Consider the following 20,814-nt stretch of genomic DNA (forward strand, 5'->3'; position numbering starts at 1 on the left):
CCCTCCGCCGTTGACGGATTGCAATACAGCTAACAGCTCTATGGCCCCGGTGGCGAATGTATCTAAAACCGGTCAAAGCGAAATTACCTTAAGCACCATTTATCAACTAATAATGGCACACAGGGAAGAAACTAAGGTGGAAAGTATGCGGACCCAGGCCGCGGTTCGCAAGTTACAGAATTCGGTGAGACGGGTAGCAAAGACATGCTCCGAAATTGCAACTAGGATTGGGGAAGCGGAGGAACGGATCTCTGCCATAGAAGATCAAATAGTGCAGCAGAAGGCGTCGATAATATCTCTCCAAAAAAATAAAGATGACACTAACTGGAAGCTAACGGATTTAGAGAATCGCTCCAGAAGAAATAACTTACGTGTTTTGGGTATTTCAGAAGGACAGGAAGGGAAGGATGTTAGGCAATTTATTGTTGAGTTATTTTCGGAGGCATTTCCTGAACTTAAGCATTGGAATTTGGAGACAGAGATATTAAGAGCACATAGATTTCTTTTTTTTTGAAAGGGTGGAGCAGGAGGGCCTAATGAAAAACCTAGGGCAATACTTATTTGTTTAAATAATTATTTGCTGAGGGAGGCCCTGTATGATCTGGCCAGACCAGACAGGAAGAGGATCGGTAAGGGGTGTGTTTTTTTTGTCCGGCCAGATTTCTGTCAGGCTACTGTCCAAGAGCGATGGAAGCTACGCCAATTGATTTCATCTTTCCAGGCCAAAGGTGCTCAGGCCTTTTTGCTGAACCCTTCAAAGCTGAAAATAATCTATAAGGAGAAGACCTAATTTTTTGTATCTGTAAATGCAGCAGAGGAATTTTTGAAGGCATTGAGATAATTTAGTTTGTCATAAATCTGTCTCAAAAGTCCCTGGATTAGCACTGGGAGGGTCACGGGGGGAGGGTGTGTGTGGGTTCCTTTTTTTTTCCTGTGTGGGGGTACTCCGGGGGATACTCCCTCAGTCCACTATCCATCATTGAGGACTCAGTCCTTACGCCTTATATGGGTGGGAGAGGGGTGGGGGGGACATGGGGAGGGGGGGTCAGGGGGAGGAGGGGAAGGCACAGAGGGGCAGCGGGTGCGATTGACATTCAGAAAGGGTATGGTACTTATCATTTTGATGTGGATCTTAATATACTTGAGTTTCTGGTTGAAGGCAATGGAGGATAGATTAGAGTGCTCGATCCAGTTTGTTGATTTAAATTTATAAAGTATATGGCTCAATTGTCTATTTGTTCATGGAACATATGCGGGCTAAACGACAAAAGGAAAAGGGGGGTGATGGCTCAGATACTACGGATGCAACAATATGATTTGGTATGTGTACAAGAGACACATATAACGTGGAATAATTGTAGATGGCTCAACGATCTTGGTATGGAAATCGTAGGATGCACTAAACAAAGTTCTAATACCAGGGGGGTAGCAATTCTTATGAGGTACGGGTTAGGAGTCTGTAAGCGGGTAAAAGAGGACGTCCTGGGGCGATGGATAATAGCAGAACTGGTGGTTAATGGTTGTTTATGTACAATTTGCTCAGTTTATGGATCCAATTTGGACGATCTAGAGGTACTACATCATCTAAGTATTGAATTGGCGGCTTGGCCATCGCCCCTGATTTTTTGCGGGGATTTCAACCTTCATTTGGCGGGAGACTTTGATATTATGGGAAATAATCTATATACTGGTAAAAAGACTAAAGTTTTTAGAGCAATCAAGGGCATTGTTAAAGAGTTTGGTCTTGTAGATGTATGGTTTGCCCAGAAGAGAAATGCTCCCGACAGTACTTTTTATTCAGCCCCTCATAAGAAACTTGTTCGATTAGATTTTTTGTTTATTTCGGCCAATATGGTGGCAAATGCGAAAATAGAGATTATGCCAAGGATAATTTCAGATCATAATCCGCTGGTACTCGAACTTGATATTAGAGAAAAAACACAACCCACCGTCTGGACCTTTGAGCGTAATCTTTTGTTTGATCCCAAATATTGTAAATTCATGTGTGAGTGGATTCCTGAGTTTTTTAAGATTAATCGTGGTACAGCTTCGGATCCCATGGTATGGGACACATTTAAAGCGGGTGTGCGGGGGGTAACAATGAGCTACTCAATAACCAAACAACGTAAATCAATTATGGCAATTAAGGAGGAGATGAAACAGCTTAGGCTCTTAGAAATTCGCTTTATGGAAGAATTGATCCACCAGCAAAATGTTGATGAAACCTTAAAGGCTATTGCCATTATGAAAATGAAAGTTCACCAACATTTTATAACAAAGACTGTGGCAAAATTGGCCATACACAGAGCTCAGGTTGATGAAGCAGGAGAAGATGCGGGTAGAATACTTGCTAAGAGGCTTCAGCAAAGGGAAACACAGAATCGAATATGTATGATTCAGGACCATCAAGGTAGGATACAGGATACACCAGATGAAGTCTTGAAGGTCTTTAGTAAATACTATACAACCCTTTATACAGAGGATGTAACAGTCAAAGTAGGAGGGCTAATGAAGGAGTTTGGCAACGATGTTGCAACTAATAAGCTGTCAAATGATCAAAATGAGCTATTGGCAGCAGATGTTACTCTGGAGGAGGTGGAAGAGGCATTATTGTCATTAGCTAAGGGCAAAGCAGTGGGTCCTTATGGTATCCCATTGGAATTCTATAAAACCTTTCGTCAGGTGCTTTTACCAGAACTTATGATCTTATTTTGTGATGCTCAACGTGGTATAGCACCAGATTCTTGGCGAGAAACCATGATTATTGTTTTTTTTTAAAAGGGCAAGCCTGCACTCTCTCCGTCATCATATAGGCTGATCTCGCTGATAAATTCAGAGAGCAAGATTTTTTCTAAGATACTAGCTCAGCGATTAGCGGCCGCTATTACCCCGCTTGTCTCTATTTTCCAGCATGGGTTTATCCCAGGGCGGGATACTGCTGACCATGTCAGAAGGATTATTGCCCTTTTGGACTGGGCTCAGGCAACAGATTCAGTGTTAGGGATGATCCTGTTGGACGCCGAAAAGGCGTTTGACAGGGTCTCGTGGCAGTATCTGTGGGAGGTTCTGCGCTGGAAGGGCTTCTGTGCGGAGTTTATCCAGTCAATTAAGACTCTATATATCAATCCAGTTGCCTCTATACGAATTTCAGGGTTAAAATCTGCACTATTTAACATAGAGAGAGGCACTAGGCAGGGGTGCCCGTGCTCCCCCATTTTGTTTGCTTTATATATTGATTTATTTTTGGAAAAAATAAATTGCCATAAAGATATCAAAACCATTAAAGCAGGTGAGGCAGAGTATAGAGCGTTCGCCTATGCTGATGACATCATTATAGTTTCCAGTGATATTGTAACAGCTCTTACGGTAATAAAAAAATTAGCGGTACAGTTTGGTCAATTTTCAGGCTATAAACTCAACATTGAAAAAACGCAGGTACTTTATTCCGGCAAGGACCCACCGAATGACGTAGTAATAACTTCGGAGGCAATGTATTTGGGAATAATAATCACTCCAAGCGTGGACAGAATTCCTGCTTTGAATATGCTTCCAGTGATTGGAAAGGTCAATGCAACTTTGGAACGCTTGGATCATTTGCACCTCTCTATTCACGGTAGATGCAATGTTTTAAAAATGTTAGTTCTCCCCAAATTTTTGTACTTATTGAGAACAATCCCTATAGAATTCCCTAAATCTAGTTTAATTCAATTGGAGAGGATGTGTTCAAGATTTTTGTGGGGATATCGAAGATCTAGAAGAGCCTATAAGAAAATGATTCTTCCAAGAAATCGGGGGGGTGGGGTATTCCAAATTTTCTTATGTATTATTGGGCGGCCATGATGCAGATCTTGGGGCCGCTAGTAGTGGGGAACAAAACCTCGATCCCTCTCTGTCACAGACCATCTATCTTTGAACTTGGGCTAGGTAGAGATGTAAACTGCTGCTTAGTAACTATGATAGAACCAAGTTACTATAAAAAAAACAGGTTTAAGAGTCTTAAGGCTGCCTATAAAGTTTGGCAGCAAATTAAACGCTTATATCGTATTCCTAAAATAAATATATACACTCCTTTTAATGCCTCAGGGTTACTTCCGGTTATTTTTCGGGATCAAGTAGCCTTCAAATGGGGCCTAAAAGGAATATGTTTTCTAGGGGATTTGTTTGATCAAGGGAGCTTAGTAACTTTTTTAAACCTTAGAGAAAAGTTTGGGCTAGACAAACAGGATTTCTTCAAATATTTACAAATTCAGAGTTTTTTATATAAATTGGGTGCTGATATAGGTCAACATAGCATTATAATAGAGAAAATGAAGAGCAGAATTTCGATTGGGCAATATTATCAACACTTAGTCGATGTCCTCCCTGATGATTTGATGGAATGCCGAAGGAAATGGGAACTGAAGTGTGGGGTAGCTGAACTCAATATAAGGAAATCAATTGATCTCGCCAACACTGTTTTAATGACAGGAAGAATGCTTAGTCAGCATTATATGTCCCTGTTTGATCTTTATTATTCCCCTGGGAAGATATCCCGGTGGGGGGCTACAACCGGTGTCAACTGTAATCGATGTGGGTTGTTCGCTGCTGATTCACTTCATATGTTTTTTTCCTGCCTGAGATTGGGGAGTTTCTTTCTCGAATTGGAGGAATTTCTAAAAACTATATTTGGAACCCCCATACAGATTACGTCCGATTTAGTTATTATTGGGGTAGGTTCAGACCTAACTGCTAAAGTACGAAATGATATAGTGAGTGCACTTTTGTTTATCATGATGGCAGTGGTTCGCTCATGCATTACTTCTGAGTGGAAAAGTCCCGATCCCCTCACCTTTCTGAATTGGAGAGCAAGATTGTTGGCTATGTATAATTTTGAATTCTCAATCTATAGAACCAAAGGGCGAAGCAAGAGAAGACTCGGACATAAAATTTGGTTACCAATTCAGGAATGGATCTCTTAATAGAAAATGGAACTTAAGAGGCTCGACGTATTTGGTTGTACCATTATTATATTATATTGAATATATTGTATACTGTATGTGTTCCCTTTGTGCCGGGGGGGAAAAAAATAGGGTTGTTAAAATCTAATAAAAATTAAAAAAAAATTAAAAAAGGACCATGCTGCATGGTACTATTCTAACTGAATACCGGCGCCACAACATGGCGCCCCAGGGACTTCTAGTAACCAATGCCCCAAGAATTTTCTTGGATGACGCCGTCTTTAAAAAAGAATGGGCCCAGATCGCGTGGCACTGTACCCGCGACTGGTTGGTGCTTATAATTAAAACTGCACTAAGACTAGCAGAGGCCATCCTAGTGGAAATCCAACTAACTGAGACGCATTTCAGAGCCACACTGACTGGCTACAAAAAGAAGCTTGACGAACTCAACAAAGAGATCAACGAATATAAAGAGAATTTGACGCAAACCAAAGTCTTAAAATTCCAGAAAGATCTTAAACGTTTTTCTTTCAAAAAAGTTTACGCTTATGCGGCTCCGGATTATACCCCTCCTAATAAGCCCCTGAATAACTCTGATGTTTCAAACGATGATGCCTCCACGTCCAGTGGTTCAAGTGGAGATAGTTCCAGATCCAGACAAAGGGGTTAGGGGTAGGGCCACACAACAATACCAACAACAACCATGGCCACAGTTCACTACGACTACGGGAGGATATTTCCCCAACCACTTGCAACCACCGCAATATCCTATGATGGGCTGGAATCCGGCATTCATGCATATGTCCCCTTTCCCCCAGAACACATACAGACCCCCTTTTTTAGAGAGGGGCAGGAGGGGAAGAGGAAGAAGAAGGGGAATGAACCAGGTCCACTGGCAACAAGAAGACCCGGTAGGGGACAACACAAGCAGCAAGACCACAGAACCAACAGCGGGAACAAGCAACCGGAGAGTCTGGTGACCAACCTTTAAAAAGTAACCCTCACCCCTACTGAATTGAGGATACTTGAAAAGGGTCTCGGCTTCGTTCCCACAGCACGACTTGATGAAATTCGTCTTCACTGCGCCTGTTCAGATTTCAAGATACAACCCACGGGTGCACCCTTTTCCACAGGAGAAACTGGCCTGAGACTAAAATCTACTTTTGTTCCACCTCCACATTTGGTTCCAGTGGAAATATTTACATTTGAACAAGCAGTGTTTAATGATCTGGAGAAGTTTGATGAACCAGAAACATTTAAAAATATGAGTGCCATTGAATTTCAAAGTCTTCAAAATCTGCAGAACAATGACGCAATTGTAATCAAGCCAGCAGATAAAGGGGTGGTCTGATCATCCTTAATAAAGATGCCCATCATACAGAATGCCGACGCCTCCTCCTAGATAGGGGTAGCTATACTCCATTGACATCAGACCCCACAGCATCTCTCAAATCAGAGATCAGCAGGCTAGTCAACTCAGCTGAAGTCAATGGACATATTTCCAAACACGAGGCAGATTTTCTAACCACAGGGGAAGCCACTATCCCCTACTTTTACACCCTACCAAAGACACATAAAAACATCCTCCCACCACCAGGACGACTGATTGTTTCTGGAATTGGGTCCTTTTTTATAGCCCCTGTCCAAATTTTGTGACTTTTATCTATAGCCATTGATAAAGAAAACTTCCACTTCCTTAAAGGACACTAAGTCTTTACTTGCCTTTTTGCAACACACCACTGTGGATGCAGACTCTACCATCCTGGTCTCTATGGACATAGAAAGTCTATATACTAGCATCCCGCAAGACGCAACTATCATGGCATTGACTAAGGCACTGGAAGAGACACAATGAGATCACAATGAACCACAACAATTTATCATCGAGTGTGCCACTCTGGCCCTAAAAAGGAACTTTTTTGAGTACGAAGGTCAACTATTTTTACAAATCCCAGACACTTCGATGGGCAGCACTTTTGCCCCGAGTGTGGCAGGTATGTACGTCTATGACTTTGAACAAAAGTACGTACTGGCCGCAGACAACCCGTACAAATCCTATATATACTGCTGGAAAAGATATATAGGTGATGTTACAAGAACATACTACAAGCCAACATCAAAAAACAACCTCCTAGCTTTAACCAGTTTTCACCCCAGAACGCTCCGTGAAAATCTTCCATATGGACATTATTTGAGGATCAGGAGAAACTGCAGCAACACTAATGATTATCGCTCACAGGCCACTAACTTGTCAAAAAAGTGACGGAACCGTGGCTACCCGGAACATATCCTTAAGAAGAGTTATAAGCGTGCGAGAAACCAGCACTGCAACACTCTCTTGGAAGACAACCTAAGGATCACGGAAGAAGTACCGCTGACTTGTGTGACCACGAACAGCACAGCTTTCAATGCAATCACAAAAACCACCAACAAACATTGGAAGATCCTTGAAACGGGTAATATGAAATGGGACAAACCCTTGTTCTCTTTCAAAAGGGCAAGGAGCCTCAAGGACTGTTTGGTCCATACCCGCCCTAAAAAAGCAACACTGAGGGGCCGATTCCGATGGCCGGTCGGACAGCTGTCCTTAGCCTTACCCTGCGACCGAGACGTACCCGGAGCCGGTCCGTCCTGTATAGGAAGTACGATGCGCATAACTGCCAAAAACACGACCGACACGTAGGCTGTGAATCAAGACCCATTCTCCGTCCGAGCCGTAACTCCCAAAGAGGAACCGTGTCGCCCGGAAGCAGTATCCATAGCAGTTTCCGGCATGACAAGTACGATGCATACTTCCTACGCGCCGGACGGGTCGTTACGTACGGCACGTCACAGCATCCGGAAAAAAAGCATATCAGCTACGATTCGTGCCACAAATCAATACACAGCTACGAGATGGAACAGCTTGCAGTGGGTACGAGACAGAGCAACAAGCAGCGTGTACGTCACAAACACATCATGAATCCCATCGCGCAGGTCATACCAGTACTCTACATCTATGACCGGATCAGGGACCGACGCCGACAGCGCAGACGGTAAGTCAGACACCTACCACATAAACAAATGACACGTACCCGCAAAATGGCACACACACACAGGGGATACATATCCTGGCCACTAACGACAGCCCACCATAGGGGTTGCATGGCCAGCACCACTAACACCGCCACCCATAGGGGGCCTGTTGCCCATCACCCCTGCCACCCCCACTCACAGGGGACCTGTTGCCCATCACCCCTGCCACTCCCACTCACAGGGGACCTGTTGCTCATCACCCCTGCCACCCACACCCATAGGGGACCTGTTGCCCATCACCCCTGCCACCCCCACTCACAGGGGACCTGTTGCCTATCACCCCTGCCACCCCCACTCACAGGGCTTATGTTTCCCATCACCCCTGCCACCCCCACTCACAGGGCTTATGTTTCCCATCACCCCTGCCACCTCCACTCACAGGGCTTATGTTGCCCATCACCCCTGCCACCCACACCCATAGGGGGCCTGTTGCCCATCACCCCTACCACCCCCACTCACAGGGGACCTGTTACCCATCACCCCTGCCACCCCCACTCACAGGGCTTATATTGCCCATCACCCCTGCCACCCCCACTCACAGGGCTTATGTTTCCCATCACCCCTGCCACCCCTACTCACAGGGGACCTGTTGCCCATCACCCCTGCCACCCCACTCACAGGGCTTATGTTGCCCATCACCCCTGCCACCCACACCCATAGGGGGCCTGTTGCCCATCACCCCTGCCACCCCCACTCACAGGGGACCTGTTGCCCATCACCCCTGCCACCCCCACTCACAGGGCTTATGTTTCCCATCACCCCTGCCACCCCCACTCACAGGGCTTATGTTTCCCATCACCCCTGCCACCCCTACTCACAGGGGACCTGTTGCCCATCACCCCTGCCACCCCACTCACAGGGCTTATGTTGCCCATCACCCCTGCCACACACACCCATAGGGGGCCTGTTGCCCATCACCCCTGCCACCCCCACTCACAGGGGACCTGTTGCCCATCACCCCTGCCACCCCCACTCACAGGGCTTATGTTTCCCATCACCCCTGCCACCCCCACTCACAGGGGACCTGTTGCCCATCACCCCTGCCACCCCCACTCACAGGGCTTATGTTTCCCATCACCCCTGCCACCCCCACTCACAGGGCCTGTTGGCCATTACCCCTGCTACCCCCAGCCATAGGATGGGTGATGCGCAAAAAAGACATCCACCATACGCAAATATCAGATATGTCCACAAAATACATCCCCCACGACATCATGACAACAGTGTGTAGTCTGTGACAAATGCCCACAACAGTGAATATGGCTACGAGCATACAATGTAAATAACAGCACATGTGTGACCAACACATGAGTGTGACATACACAAGGCAAGCATCACCATAGCACTGTGGCAATGTAAAAAGAACACCCCCTCACTGTGTAGAACAGAAGTGGGGGCTCACAAAATGCAGCAGATGTGGAGCATTGTGGTGATGGGGACCAAACCTCCCTCAACACAGTGACCAAAAGGTAAGTATCATCATGGTCAAAACTGCAAATAACAAACAGCATGTATGATCCCTGCTCCCAACACATCAAACACTTCTGGGGGGGAAATAGTGGTTGTGTCCCATACACACAGAGATGTGTTGAGGCAAACAGTGCTGTGAAAACATAACACTCTCGGCCATGTGCAGACAAGCACCACACATGGGGGCTGACAATGCACACAGCGCACAATGACACAACAGCAGAAGTGACCATCACCAAGCATGCACACATCTCGAAAATAGACACACCAACCAAAACAACATGTGTAGACTGTAGGTGTCAGCTCACTAACTCACATTCCATGCCAGCAATGGCACCCAACAACCAGGATGAATGTGCACAATGATGTGAAATGACTCACAGGGACACCATGCAAAATCACAGAAACAGCATCCAGACAAAGGCCCACAACAGCAATACCAATGCACTGGTGCAGATGCACAAACACAAACAGGCAAACTCACACTGCACATCAGACACAACATGTGTGTGTGTGTGTCACAGTATCCACAGGCAACTACACAACACATGAGAGGGGCTGAACCACAGTGACACAGATGTGGACACAGTGCCATACAAAAGTAAACCATCATTGGGACACCCTCAGTGGGCAATCAGGCGTTGGGAGATGAGAGGGAGCACAACAGACACATGTGACACTAGCTGGAATGAACACCAACTAACACAGCAAGAGACTGACACACAACAGCACAATCCCCAGGGACAAGACATTGGTGTGACACAAGCATGCATGACACCTCCACTGTGATGACAAAGGCAGATGTCGTACAAACTGGGAAACCCAGACATGTGTCCTGTGCCACAACGTACATCACACAAACACAAATCACTCAGCATGGCCCCTCATCCATGGACAAACGGGAGCTAGGGGACCATCCATGCAAACATTCACATCAGTCCACCATCAACACCACACACCTGAACTGCAACAATGTGTATCTGTGAAGCCCACATGGACAGGTGACATTGCAAATGCCCACATGACAAACACAGGAATGTTGGCAAGAACTAAGGTGCACACATATATCACACAAGGACTGTTTACAACCCTGGGGAATGACAGACACACTGCACAGTATGCGGTACATGGCCATGACCTCAAAGCTCATGTGACCTTCACAATCCCTGCCACTGTCCCAGGACTATGCAGATGCCAAGGAGGAACACAAGGCACCCATGCTGACACCTGCCAGCATCGCTGCCGTGAACCCGACAAGTGGGAGCAGTCACACACACATACAAATATCTCAATCACTGAAAACTACCACCTAGGGACAACTACATGATATTGCGAACAAACAAGTGCCTTGAGGAACCCTCACTGTGTCCCATCTGTGTCTGACAACATCATCAACACTCAGAACTGACAAATCACAATGATGATACACCAATTAACAGTAGTGAGTCATGCACCCACACATCTGGTAGCCCATTGGAAAAGTAGTGGGATTAACCCAGTACCACTCAGCAAGCATCAACAACACGAACATATCAAGGGAACACTGTCTGTGTATGAACAGGGATGTGGACACATACACATGCACATACAACACACACCATGGGCCCAGGCTATGTCACCGGACAACACACTAACTTGAGGGGACACAACTCCTGTGGGAGCTCAGCTGTGCCAAACATATTCACTGCAAGTCCCACTCCTGTCTGCAGAACACTTGGTCAGTCAGCCACCAGTTACCGCACAATGAAGGCTCTGGTCACAACAGCCTGGGTACGGGAGTCACCCCTAAGTCAGCTGCACATACCCCAAAAATATGTCTAGCAAGTTGCACAGAGGACCCAGTTTCTCCTATTACAATGATGCCCACACCTGTAGGGCCAGTAGTGATGAGCACGAAGTATGTGGAAGTGACAATGTGGACAATGGGATGCACATCATATGTGCAGGGGTGCAAGCCACAGATGTGACCATGGCAATTAAATGCTCACAGAGAGATATACACAAATGGTTGATCCAGACACACCCAGGTAGCTGCAAAGGATGACATGGATACCCACCAGAATAGGATACATATCTCATGGACCGCAGGGAGTACCTCACATCAACACATCAATATGCAACATTGGAAACCAAGCATTACAGGTGCAAGGGCATGTAAAACAACCTCAACATGATGTACAGCTAAATCAAGTTCACAGGGACAAAGTAAAAAGCTTTATTCAGCATATGAAAAGTGAAACGTCTGTTCCAACAAAAGGCCAATGGCCAGTCCATGTCCAAAGGGCAAGGAGTGAACTAGAGTCACAAATTCAGTATATGAAATTCGAAACGTCTGTGCAACCAAAAGGTCAATGGCCAGTCCATGTCAAATTGCCAAGGAGTGAACTAGAGTGACAACTGTCACACCTTGCTTGCCTGCACTGCTACAGACCGGGGTCATCCCATCTGAGGGGCATAAATGGGGGCACGCCAGGCACCGCAGGGACAGGATCAGGGCTCAGCAGAAGGAGGCAGTGAAGAGGTGGGGGATGCAGGCAAGACACTTGCAACTGCAGTGGAGATGACTGAAGTGGTGGGTGCTGTCACAACTGTGGGGCACAAGTCAGATGGGGTGGGTGCCGGCACAGCTCCAGTGGGCAGGTCAGATGGAGTGGATTGGCTCACCACTGCAGTGCCCAAGTCCGACCGGGTGTGCGTGGACTCCGAAGCAGTGCCTACATCCGTGGGAGCGGAATGGGGGACAGGTGAGGTCTGCAGGGCAGGGGGTGGTGACACGGTCCCCACATCAGTGGCAGCAACTGTCTGACCAGGTGTGGAGGAGCAAGTGCCAGGGGGGATGGCCTTAGCATTTTGGGGGTGGTGTATCTGTGTGTGGGGGAACCCAGGGCAGGGAGTGGCGGGGGAACCTCTGGAGTGGTAGCCTGGGGAATGGAGGTCGGAGACTTCGCCTTGGAGCTGCGTGCTGGTGAGGGGGTCTTGCTCTTCTTGCGCCGGGGGGACTTGCAGGTGGGCATCTCGGTCTGAGTGCGCCTGGGGGAGGGTGTCCGGGTGTGAGGGGCACTCCCTTCTGTGTGTGGGGACTTCCTCTTCCCCTTGTAATCAGGATCTGCTGGGTCGGTGGGGAAGAGGCCAAGGGCACAGAGGAAGAGCTTCTGGGGGGATGGGGTTGCAGGTGAGGCAAGGGAAGGAGGCTGGGAGGGAGAGGTCTCGGAGGACTGTGGAGTGGTTGTGGATGACTGTGTGTGTGTCAGCAAACCAGCCCCTGTGAGTGTGGAATCAGTCCCCTGCGCTTGCTTGTGTGCACGTCTAGCCCTTGGTTTGGGGGTTTCTGTGCTTTGGACAGGTAGTGTGCTAGGAATTGTGGGTGCTGCAGGGGTAGGAGGGGTGTGTGACTGTAGGAGGAGGGACACTGCTGCCGTCAGGGAGGAGGCCACGGACTGGTTGGTCCACTGTAGGGCAGACATGCCATGGGAAATGCCCTCCATGAATGACACCAGTTGTGTCAACAGACCTGTGTGTGCATGGAGGACCTTCAGCATCGACGTCTGCCCCACATGCATCTGTCTAAGTAAGTCCACAGACTCCTCACTCAGGGCTGCAGGGGACACAGGGGCAGGGGGTGCGGTGCCTGGCACAAAGGAGACATGCTCACGAATACGGGAGCCCACAGGGACCTCTGGGATGGAAGCCAATCGGAGGGGGGTGGTGGTGGTGGTGGTGGTGGCGGTGGCGGAGACAGCCTCACTAGCTGGGGTTTGGGGGCTGCTGACACCCGCCTCCACAGGGGAGTCATCCTCAGAGCTGCTGTGGCCTTCAGCTGGGGGGATGGTGCTGACGACTCCTCTGTGTGGCTGAAATCGCCCTCCGTGCCACTGGGTCCACCTGACTCTTCTCCTTCTGTCCCTGTAAGGCTCTGTGGCTCCTCCTGTTCCGTGGAGCTGTCCCCTCCTGTGGCCGTGGATGTATCTGGATAGGAATAGGAAGTAAGAGAACAACATCAGTCACCTGCACCGACTGCACACACCACAGTGAGTACATCACATCACAGGGCAAGCCCTGGCATCATCAGCTGAACACAGCTCAAAGTGCCAACACTGTTTATAATAAGACACTTGTAATTTCCAACATCAACCATGGCACACATATCCCTCCTTGACTTGCACACATATGTCTGTTGCATGTTGGATGCTAATACCCCAATGTGCCAACATGCACCACCCACACATTAGTTGTACATGCAAGTGAACGTGTAGGAGTATGTCACTAGACCCACAGCACATCTCTTGCGACTGACTCAGCACAGGTGTCCAGATGAAGGGATGGGCAGAGACTCATTTCACATGCTTGGGATGCATGCCAGCAACACACACTATGATGTACTCATGTCCTGATGGGCAAGGCCACAATGGGGTTCATGGTGCACATTTGAACACAACGCAGGCTCACTCATAGAAAGTTCAATGCCATTGCACTGGGATGCCCTGTAAGTCAGTCAACACTGTCTCCTGTCACAGGGGCAGGGCATCCAGACAACAACAATATGCACTGACTCACAATCCTAGCTCAGGGGCAAATCTGACTCTGCAGATGACCGGCACACTTGCCCATCCCATGCAAACAACATATCCAGGACCCAGAAGACCCCACATCATGAAAATCAGACATATGAGTATCAGCAAACACCAATCCATGTACATTAACACATCACAATCTGCCATGCATATAACCCAGCTGCATGAGCGACAGAGTTGAATACACCATTGTGTGCTGTCAGATGCTCACACACCTATATGTCACACAGGTCTTGTTTCCCGCAGTCACATTGCAGATGTCATGCTGACCCTCGGAATCATGGACACCCCAGTTGTACGTAGCAACAAGCCACACCCTAATGACACAGATGCACACACCTGAGGGCACATGTCACGAAGCACAACCTGAAATTTCACACACAGGAGTGGGATTACAGAGTGTTTCTGAATGGCCTTGAGGGGGCAGGACTGGGCACGACTAAGTGAAACAGTGTTTTGCCCCGGACAGTCAGGTGGCTAAGCAATTGTGGCATACTTGCCATACCTACTCCTGATGCCCAAAAATTGGAGTACCCTGCTGCATAGTTTTGTATTGAATACCCCAGAAACATGTTGCGAGTCAGACCAGCAATTGGTACACATCTCAAGGGCACACACAGTTCACATGTCAGATTTCAGGCATTGTGTAAACAATTGACCCACCCATGACACACACAACAGAGTCACGGGAACTGATGCTGACTGGTACCTGATACATAGCTGACTGCAGGGACACAGTGCCCTAGTGACACAATCCAAAGACTGTAGGGGCCACACACAGATGAGGGACCTGGTTTGGGGACTACAAGACCTACGTAATGTGGAAGTGTGACCCGGACAAAAGACTGCTATTTGCATGTCAGACATAGTACACAGATCAGACATGGACTTACCCCCTTCCTGCTGCTGTCTGGCCTTCAGCTGCCTATCCAGGTCCGGGAAGACCACCGCCAGTATCCGGAGCATGTGGGGAGTCAGGGTCCGGTGTCTGCCCCTCCTGCATGGAGGTGACAGCTTCAGCTGGACTCTAGCTATCCTCCGGGTCCAGCCCCGAAGGTCCTGCCACCTCTTCTGGCAGTTGCGGATGCGGTGCTTGTAGACCCCCACAGAACGAACAGCCCGGGCGATGGTCAGCCAGATCTCCTGCTTCTGGTGGGCATCAACCTGTGAGGAGGACAAAGTGAAAAGTACATTAACACACATGCCCCAGATTTGTGCAGCACACAATTAGATATACATGTCATCATCACAAAGGGAAAATAATTACACAGGTAGTGCAACCCTGGGGAATGAAAATTCACATGCATTTCTGACATGTTAACAATGCATGGATAGTTTAAGCTGGCAAAAATGTACTTTAGCAGCAGGAAAAATATTCAGTACATGTCCCTACACACTTTGAGGGATGAAAGTAGTCAGTGATAATGCTTGCCACTGCTGTACACACTGCTAGTACTGCTAGTCAGACAACATGCTTAATTAGGAAGGCAGTGGACAGCACACTCACCTGCTCCCCTGGTGTCCCATAGAGCTTTCTGTACTCTATAAGGAGCCCGTCCAGCAAGGCCTGGTTCTCCTCCTCAGTGAAGGCTGGGGCCCTCTCCAGTGTACGTGCCATAGCAGGAACCAGAGGATGCATAGACAGCAGCAGTGGTAGCAGGGATGTGGTCCAGTAGCATGTAGTGCAGGCAAGTGAGCTCCCTGGGGTCCAGCCAGCCTTATATCTGTGCTGCAGAGGCAGACTCTGTGCCATGTATCCAAAGTAATAGGTACAACACGGTTGCATTCTATGAATCTGGCCAATCCATTTAAAAGTACGACTCGTACACGCCTTCCGCATCGTTCAAATCTTCACCTTCATGGAACACTTGAAATTGCAACATTGTTGGAGGCATCCAACTGAATTTCCAGTGCACAACTCGTATAAGTTATGAATCCGCATCTGTCTCCATGACAATCCTGAGCCAATGGGTGCGCCCGGCTCGTTCAACTGATTGTAATGCGTACGCATTGTCACCCGCGTCGGACCGCATTAGTGTGACTATTAGACGGATGCAACACACATATACTGGCCATGGACACCTGCACACACCTGCCACACTATAGCATTGGCCACACAGTGTCCCATGGCATGTGAGGCTGCATTCCCTGGGTGTTTTAGGGGGCCACAGCAGTTTTGTTTTGTCTGGCACTTTGTGCAGCCACTCCCAGGCTGTTGTCTTGTACATGGGGGGAGAGTCATTTGTGTGTTGTGCACATTAGCACTGTGATGTGCAATTGGACAGTAATTGGCATGAGTGAAGGCCACAGTGTCAGGTTGGATATGTTTGGGGCATGTCACATACACCCTGAGTCCTGGGGGTGATGGCATGTACGTCACAGTGAGACCTCTAGCCCCAATACTGATGTGCACCCACAGTCTGTGTGCATGTTGTGTCTCAGATGTGTCTGATCACATGTTACCAATGGGTGACAGTCTCCACATCCATGTGGTATATGCATCAACCTTGATGGGGTGTGTGTCTAAGAGACGTACATGTAGGGCCGGCATGGACAACAGTGGCCACTACCTGTGGGACTTACGCTTGCCTTGTGGTGTGTACGTGCTGCGCCATGTCCATTGCTGTGTTGATGTGGCAATACAGGGAGCCTTCTGCATGGCAAAGATCTGTGATGCCTGGGAGACATGAGTCCTCATTAGTCACTGGGGTGGTTTTTTTTAACGTTGCAGCAGGGCATAGGTTGGGTGACACAGCCAGATGATTAGCCCATTGCACTACATGGGACTCATGTGGACATGTGAAATTGAGATGTGAGGTGGTGGTCTTGTAGGTGACATATGTGTCCATGACCAACAGCACACACCTCAGTACATTGTGTAATGTCATGAACTAGCATGTGAGAGTGATCATGGTCATGGCCACATGGGGGGATGTACTGACAATCTTCCTTTGTGCATCTCTGTACTGCAGGGCACCAGCTGTGCATCGTCCGTTCCCAGACCTTGCAACCATGCAGGAATGCGACAGCATCAGACAGTACCGCTTCACCAGGCCACTGATTGAGGAGTTGGCAGAGCAGTTGGGCCACATCTGCTACCTGGCCGGACATACCCTACAGCACTGACCCCAGAGGTGAAGGTGATGGCAGCCCTGCACTTCTTTGCTACTGGTACCTTCCAGTACACTGTGGCTACTGCTGGTGGTATGTCGCAAACGATGTTTAGTCGGGTGCTACGCGATGTCTTGGAGGGTATGTTGCAATTCTTCGACCTGTATATCAAGTTCCCGAGCCAAGATGAACTCCCCGAAATTAAGGATGCCTTTTATACACTGGGGAGGATGCCAAACGTCATTGGATCCATTGACGGGACACATGTTGCCCTGATACCACCACAGGCACATGAGCAGGCATACCGTAACAGGAAGCACTACCATTCGATCAATGCTCTGGTGGTCTGTCTTGCTGACATGTTGATCACACATGTGTGTGCACGGTTCCCTGGTTCGGCGCACGATGCCTACATAATGAGGAGTAGTCACATTGCAACGCTGATGTCACAGATGCCAGCTCAGCGTGCCTGGCTTATCGGTGTGTACTGACTGTTTCTCATTGTGTGTGTTTGTCAGTGTTGTATTCCACACTCCTACCAAACTCATCTACTTGTTCATTTTTGTGTGTGTAGGTGACTCCGGATACCCCAACATGCCGTGGTTGCTGACACCCCTCAGGAACCCTGTGACACCAGCCGAGCTGCGCTACAATGAGGCACATGGTCAGAGCAGGAGGGTGATTGAGCGGACATTCGGCATCCTGAAAAGCCGCTTTCGCTGCCTGGACAAGACCGGAGGGGCCCTCCCATATGAGCCTGCAAAGGTGTGTAAAATAATACTGGTCTGCAGCATGCTACACAACATGGCGGTGCGGAAGGAGGTGCCTCTCATCCTGGATGAGGATGACGACGACCAACGTCCGGCACCTGTGGAGGATCCCGGCCTGGGCCAGGATGCCAGTGATGATGAAGATGATGGTGACGTCCGCTCCCAGCTCATCAACAACTTCTTCACCTGAAAGTGAGTTTCCAGGGTTGTTATGTGAATGTATGGAGGTAGCGAGGAATGTGTTGAGCCAGCTCTGTTGCTGTCTGAGTGTGTCTGTGTGCCATTTGACTGGATGCGTGCTGTGATGTGTCCATTCAGGTGGTGTGTACTCCACAATAGGGTAGTACTGCTAACTAGTGTTTGTGTAGGTGTTTTGCAACATGTTTTGTGCATGTGTATTGCATTTCTCTCCTGTTTGTCTGTGCTTTTGACTGTATCTTGTTTGTCCTTCCCAGGGTCCTTTGCCTGTTGTTTGGTCAACACTGACACCCAACACCCAGACGCCAACACCAGTGTGGAAGTTGAGAATTCCCCTCAACTGATGTACCACACATCCCTGGACTTCCATTCTCCAAAACATTGTGAGCGTGTGTGCACTGTTACGTAGAATTACCGTGTAACTATTGTGGAATAAACATGTTGCTGGTGTGTAATGAACCTGTGCTACGCTTTGTTATGTGCGTTGTCTGTCTTCCCACATCTGAGTGATATCTGCTTACCTCACCTGTGGACTTGTTACCACTGACTGTGCTTGGTGTTGTGTCTGTGCATGCCAATGTGTTTCAGGTCAACATCATTGTGTGTGATGAGTCACATGGCCATGGTGAGTATGTTTTGTGTTGCCATAGTGGTGTGTCTCCCTCACATGTGTCACATCCCCATGACTGACCTTACGTTGGTCACATTGTTGCAGTATTTGGCATGCACTGTGTTGTGTAGCAGATCGACTTCGCCCTGAACATGAAAAGTTTGAATCACAACAGAGGCAAGTATGGTGTACTGGTGAGTTTATTTACAAACATGTGTGAGTGAGGTGCACAGGATGTTGGGTGCTGTACAGTGGTTTGGGAATCCAAAGTTCACATTTGAGTTGGACGTGCTGGTAGATGAAATGTCCAGAGTAAAGTCCACAGTCATCTAATACATTGGCCCAACATGAACCCTCCATGTCATGTGGGCGAGTTGTGTGCGATTGGACAAGGTGAACGGGTTGCGCACAAAGAACATTGTCCAGAACAGGTTTAGAGGCCCTGGGGGATGTGCTGGGACATCTGCCTCTCACATGTCCTTCTTCGGACGACCCCTCTTCTTCCGAAGGGGGGGATCCTCATGTGCAGGCCTCTGCGGTGCAGGGGACTCTCCACCAGAGTCCTCCTCCCTCCCTGTGGCGCTGGCAGATGGTGTTGCGACAGATGTTGTGGGCACACAGGGGGGTGGGGACAGGTTGGTGTTGATCTGGCGGAGGCATTGTATTATGTCCGATGCACCGCAGTAAGGGCATCCCACTTTGCCTCCATGGGGGCATGGTGGGCGACCTGCTCCTGTTTTATGTCCTTGAGGAGCCCCACTACCTGGCTAAATCCTCCGGTGCTATCCTGGTACGCATCTATGATGCGTGCCAGTTGAGGGTCATCATGCAGTCCAGACCCCTCTGCAAGGCGTGCCCTGTGCCTCCCACCCCTCCCAGCACCCCTCTCCACACAGGCAGGACCAGCGGCGGTACGCACAGATGACCCTGGGACCCCTTGGGTGGTGTTGCTGGTGGTGTTGGCTGTAGCTTCCGGGGGTCCTGTGTCCCTGTGCTGTGGGTGTTGATTGTCCTTGGTCTGTCCGTGTTGGCAGGGGTGCCCTGTCGGTGTCCAGATGGTGGAGGCGTGGGTACAGGGGGGGCAGATGTTGCTGCCGCTGGTGCTGCATGATGGCTCACACTGGAGGGGCCAGGTTGGTCGTCGTCATCCAAAGAGGACAGTGAGAGAGTCAGACCAGAGAGCTGAGTGTCCAACAGAGTCTGGGACTGGGTATCCTCGTCATTTGTCAGTGGGTGCCCAGCACGACCTGTGTTTTGAAGAGACACACAATGTGATTTATGTTTCTACATGCATCGTTGGTTCACAAACATGACATTTTCTACTTTTATAACAGAAGCCTGCCTGTACACTGCTTTTTCACAGCTTGTTACGGACAGAGTTTGATCTTGTTGGCCATTTGCCAGCATGGCCTTGTGCTCCCCACAACAGAGCCTAGTGTCAGACATCTTGTCGGTCCCTTCCCACTCCCTGTGAGGCGAGTATGGTTCAGGTTGATCTTGCTGGGCCATGTGGGTGGGTGTAGTAATCTGTGACTGCGAGTCCCATCATACTCTTGGCTACTCCCCGCTTCCCAGCATGCCCATGCTTCCTCCCTCTTGACTCTGCTTCCCTGTGAGGGGGTGTGACAGCAATGGCAAGATGGCTGACTGTGGAATCCTGGTGTTTGTTTGGCTACAAGTCCCAAGTGAGCCCCTGTGCTTCACACAGCAGCAGCCAGTACGGGGAATCTTTTGCTGATATTTCAATGAGGTGTGTGTCAAAGCATTGTACACGGTGAGTTGTGTGGAGCTTGTGTTGGGGGGGTGTCTCCCCATGCTGATTAGTATGGTCAGGGCTGTCAGTCCTCCTTCCCATCATGACACGTGCTTCCATTGTAGGGCGTGCAAGTTGTCTTTCAGGATGTCAGTCAGTGGTGTCCTGCTTCTGATTTGCGCACATGCCCTAGCAGGGCCTTGTGCTCCCCACAGCAGGACCCAGTGTCAGCCATCTTGTCAGTCATTTTCCACTCCCTGTGATGTGGGCATGTTTCAGAGAGGTCTTGATGGGCCAATCAGGAGGGGGAGCATTATCT

General features: G+C 48.8%; 1 protein-coding gene across 1 annotated transcript in view; it reads right to left on the minus strand.

Annotated features, from left to right (window-relative positions):
- Nucleotides 1–6,014: 6,014 nt before the first annotated feature.
- The window catches only part of LOC146866996 (uncharacterized), a 50,725-nt gene continuing 35,925 nt past the window's right edge, over nt 6,015–20,814 (minus strand). Inside the window, exons 3-5 of the mRNA XM_085618936.1 lie at nt 14,947–15,217; nt 13,319–13,448; nt 6,015–6,165 (exon numbers count right to left, since the gene is read on the minus strand). Coding sequence (XP_085475062.1) covers nt 6,015–6,165; nt 13,319–13,448; nt 14,947–15,217 — 552 coding nt within the window. The remainder of the gene's footprint in view (nt 6,166–13,318; nt 13,449–14,946; nt 15,218–20,814) is intronic.

The sequence above is a fragment of the Triturus cristatus genome, chromosome 1_2 (genome assembly GCF_964204655.1).
Source record: "Triturus cristatus chromosome 1_2, aTriCri1.1, whole genome shotgun sequence".
Classification (NCBI taxonomy): Eukaryota; Metazoa; Chordata; class Amphibia; order Caudata; family Salamandridae; genus Triturus; species Triturus cristatus.